Source organism: Egretta garzetta, unplaced genomic scaffold, assembly GCF_000687185.1.
Source record: "Egretta garzetta isolate BGI_Z169 unplaced genomic scaffold, ASM68718v1 scaffold575, whole genome shotgun sequence".
Classification (NCBI taxonomy): Eukaryota; Metazoa; Chordata; class Aves; order Pelecaniformes; family Ardeidae; genus Egretta; species Egretta garzetta.
In genome coordinates, this window is record NW_009259790.1 from 33,178 (window position 1) to 37,072 (window position 3,895).

General features: G+C 43.1%; 1 protein-coding gene across 1 annotated transcript in view; it reads right to left on the reverse strand.

Annotated features, from left to right (window-relative positions):
- The window catches only part of XYLT1 (xylosyltransferase 1), a 150,612-nt gene that overhangs the window by 8,204 nt on the left and 138,513 nt on the right, over positions 1–3,895 (reverse strand). Inside the window, 1 exon segment of the mRNA XM_035895067.1 lies at positions 671–1,004. Within this exon segment, the coding sequence (XP_035750960.1) occupies positions 671–1,004 (334 nt within the window).

Here is a 3,895-nt window from a genome sequence, read left to right on the forward strand (position 1 = left end):
AGCCCAAGAATGATCTCTGTGTTTGGATGTCTCAGGGCTGCTGCGGCAGGGAAAAAAAAATGGTTTGTTTCCAAAAAATGTCAGCATGGGTCTGATAGTGTACTTACTGGATCGCCGTATCTGTAGATGTTTCTGTAACACCACTGCTTGGCAGGTACTGAGCAGGTCAGGCAAGAGTGAATGCCTGGACCTGACAATACATCAGGTGAGCTCTGGCCTAGGGTAATTTTGTCTAATTCACCATTTTGTGTATTAATGCTTTTATCGTTAAACACGTAGACTTTGTCAAGGTAACAGTTTAAGCATCTTTAACTCCTTATGAGCAAATGTGAATGAAAAGCAGAAGAGAAAGGTCCATTTTATTTTCTACTTCTGAATGATGGCTTTTACAATAGCTGTTAGATAATTGAGAGTCTGAAGTTCTCTGGATTCTGAACTGTGCATATTTTAAAGATATAAATAGCCTTTTGTTCAAAGTGATTGTGTTTTACAGACTGGATACAGACACTTCCGCTTGTCTTAGTGCAACAATTTCTTCTGATTTAGTATCTATAAAATTCCTTTCTCTTCTCCTTTTCCAATACAGTGCTACTTCATTTTTAACAGCCACATTTACAATGAATACAGACACAATAACTGTATTATTCCTGTACCAAATAATAAAACTTACCTTGTTTGATAGGCTGCCGATTAGAGAAGGTGAGAGGAGTAACAAGGAATTTGGTTTCAGCTACTTGTACCCAGTGGTGCAGAATTTTTATTGTCCAGACACCAGGTCGCAGTGGCAAATTCAGAGGTGGTTTGTAGTGAGTAAACTCGGCACTGGATTCAATAAGAATATCGTATGTTGCTGCAATTACATTAACAGGATCCACCCAAATGACAGTAACGGTGACATTGGGGCCTTTTCCCCATTTCTGCATTCCAACTGGCTCATCTGTTGGCCCAAGAAGTCCTCCAAAATTCCGGAAAAGCCTTTCCTTGGCGTCCCATTCAGTGCCAATCTGAAATTGAAGACCACATTGCTGCTACCATCATCTCTTTAAGTATCTAAGACCCTTATGTCAAATAAGGGCTCTCAAGACACACAAATCATATTTCATGACATGAATTACGCATACATATAAAGACTGATGGCAACACAACATAAGATCATAATGTGTACACAAACTGTGAGACAACCTTGAATGCTAGGCTTGGTTTTTTTGTCTGATTGTCCACTTTTGATGGATACAAGGGTTTTCTTTGTATTAAGAGTGACATAACAGGCTACAGCAGCTCTCCTTTTCCTCCACATGGAAGCAGTCAATAAAGGACCAAGCCTGAACGCGCAGGCTATGCATAGAAAAAAAATATGACCCATCATCTCCCGGGTCATGAAAACGTATGATACATTTGAGAGACGGACACTGCAGTAGAGACCTTACCCAGTCACTGCTAAGGGCAAGGCAGAGGCTTTTGCTGACTTCAGGACAAGTCAGGTCCTTTACTACAATCCATTCCTGAGTTGCTGTTCCCTTGCACTCCCTGCCTGCCTGATGTTGGAAGCTATTTCTGGTAAACTCTTTTCTAGTTGTCGTAACAGTGAGATTGTTTTTTATTTATTCACTAACTAACAGTAAAGCAGCTGATTCACAATCTAGTGTAAATATTTAATGGACCTTTCTTTTCCCTAGCAGCTTTCATATTTCACTGCTCTTTGTATGAATTTTAACGGTTCACCCATAACCCACAGGATGATACAAACTTACAAGCTGTTGCCATTAACACTTGTACACTACTGAAAATACGCATCTCTAAACAGATAGCATGAAAATGTAGTAACTGGCATTCTTAGGCCAACTGAAAGACATTTTACTATCCCAGCACTAAATCTAGCATGCGTTTATGAGGCTGGCCACGAATGATCCGCTTCCATCAATGCTTAAGGCGGCAGCCTGGTGGACCGCAGTATTGAAGGCTGCGTATTTGCTTTTGGAGGAAGTGCCCACCTTGATTGTCCCATGAGGTCCTGTTCCCATGATCTCAAATCAAAAGTGATTAATATCAAACACAAAAAGATTTGAGGGACCCCATTTGAAGTGAAGAACAGGAGAACCCCCTGGCTCCTTTTGCCAAGCAGACACCTGACATCATTCCTAGGAGACATGTACAGATCTTTTGGACAGCCTGGTACTGAAACCCCTCATAGTCCTTCAGGTCTTTTTTGTCCTTAATCTCCAAACAAACAGTGTAGATCACCTAAGAGTTGGTTTGTGCCCTATACTACAGAAAACATGGGATTCTCTCAAGCGGTCTCTGGAGGCCCGTGCACACACAGACAGGATCCCCTCTTCCAGCATATGTGGATATTGAAGATTTCCCCAACACAGAGCTGTCCCTGTCCCTAATCTTCACCTCACACAGGCATGGTCAGAACCTGCTTTCCTGAAAGCAGAACAAATAACTGTAGCTCATTTGCTTCAGAGATGTTTTTCTTCTATATTTCATCTCATTTGATGAGAATAAATTGTTCCAACATAATGCCAAAATCCCCCCAAATCCGTAAAACACAACAATTACCTGATGCCTACTACCACTGATACCTGTACTGGCAACTGTCCAGTCCTCAATCCCTTCTAAATAAACCACTGTGGTTGGCAGACAAATTACAGAAGGGCTGAAAGCAAAAAGCTAGAAGGCCAGTAGAACAAAACCTTACCATCCTAAATCCATCTGTCATCATACCACTTCCTCTTACCGGACTATGACACTGCAGAATATGAGACAAAATGAGCCTTCCACTACTCTGCAATCAACACAGCAGAATCGCTGCTATTTCAGAGGTATTTCACCTAGCACACCAGCTAATCAAACCAGACAGCATAGCCCAGATATCAGACCCAAGCATCGACTGCCTCGAGGAGCTGTCAGTGCATACTGTCCTGACAAGACCGACTGAATATGTATGGAAATAAGCTGAGAAAGAAAATTTCCTGACCAGATCTTATTTTCTACTCTGCCAACCTTCACCAAGTGTGGCCACGTCACACCTGCCAGAGCTCAAGAGACCTGGAAATAATAAAGCCACAACATGTGAAACAAATCTACACCCTCCTGGGCAAAGAAAACGCTCTAAGGAAGCTCCTTCCACCACATTCAGTATTTCTTACTGAAGAACTCCTCAAAGAAAGCTTACATCATCCTCAAAAAATTTATGCCCAACATACAAGTATTTCCCCCTCTTTAGTCTCTCATCCCTGGGAAAAGAAATCAGAAAGTTACAATTCCCATGCTCCAGCCTTCAGGTGACATTGCTCATCAACCAGGTTGCACAAAAGATGCTGATATGTGTTCACACACACAAGGGTTTATTAGAGTAGAATAGAAGAGGGAAGGTTGCTTTTGGGGAAAAATTGTAACAAAATTGTTGGCTGGTTGTTAAGCTTTGTGCAGGCATGTTATTGGGTTCCCTAATGTTACAGCCAAAGGGCAGGAGAAGAGGGGGAGGAAGGGACAATTCTCATGCTGGCAGCAATTGCTTCCCATGTGAGCCTGTAACAACACCACTGTCAGGGTGTGCAGGTCCGTGAAAACAACAGCACAAAAACAACAAGGAGAGAACACTGCCACAGAGCAGGCCCTCAGCAACACAATGGCAAGGCACCTGGGCACCCTGCAACACCCTGCGTGCCCCAGAGCCAGGGCTCAGACCAAGACAGGGTGCTGGTACTGCTCGGGGCTGTGCACCACGGGCCGGGCAGGGAGCTGCACACATCTATTCACAGGATGTGCCCTTAATGTCCCGTTTCCAGCTGGGGACATACTTTCCCATGCTGCACAGCTTACAGTACAAGCTGGTTTTAGAAGCACGCTCTTTTAAAGGGAATTTCACTTAAAGCGCTAGTTAGAGGTT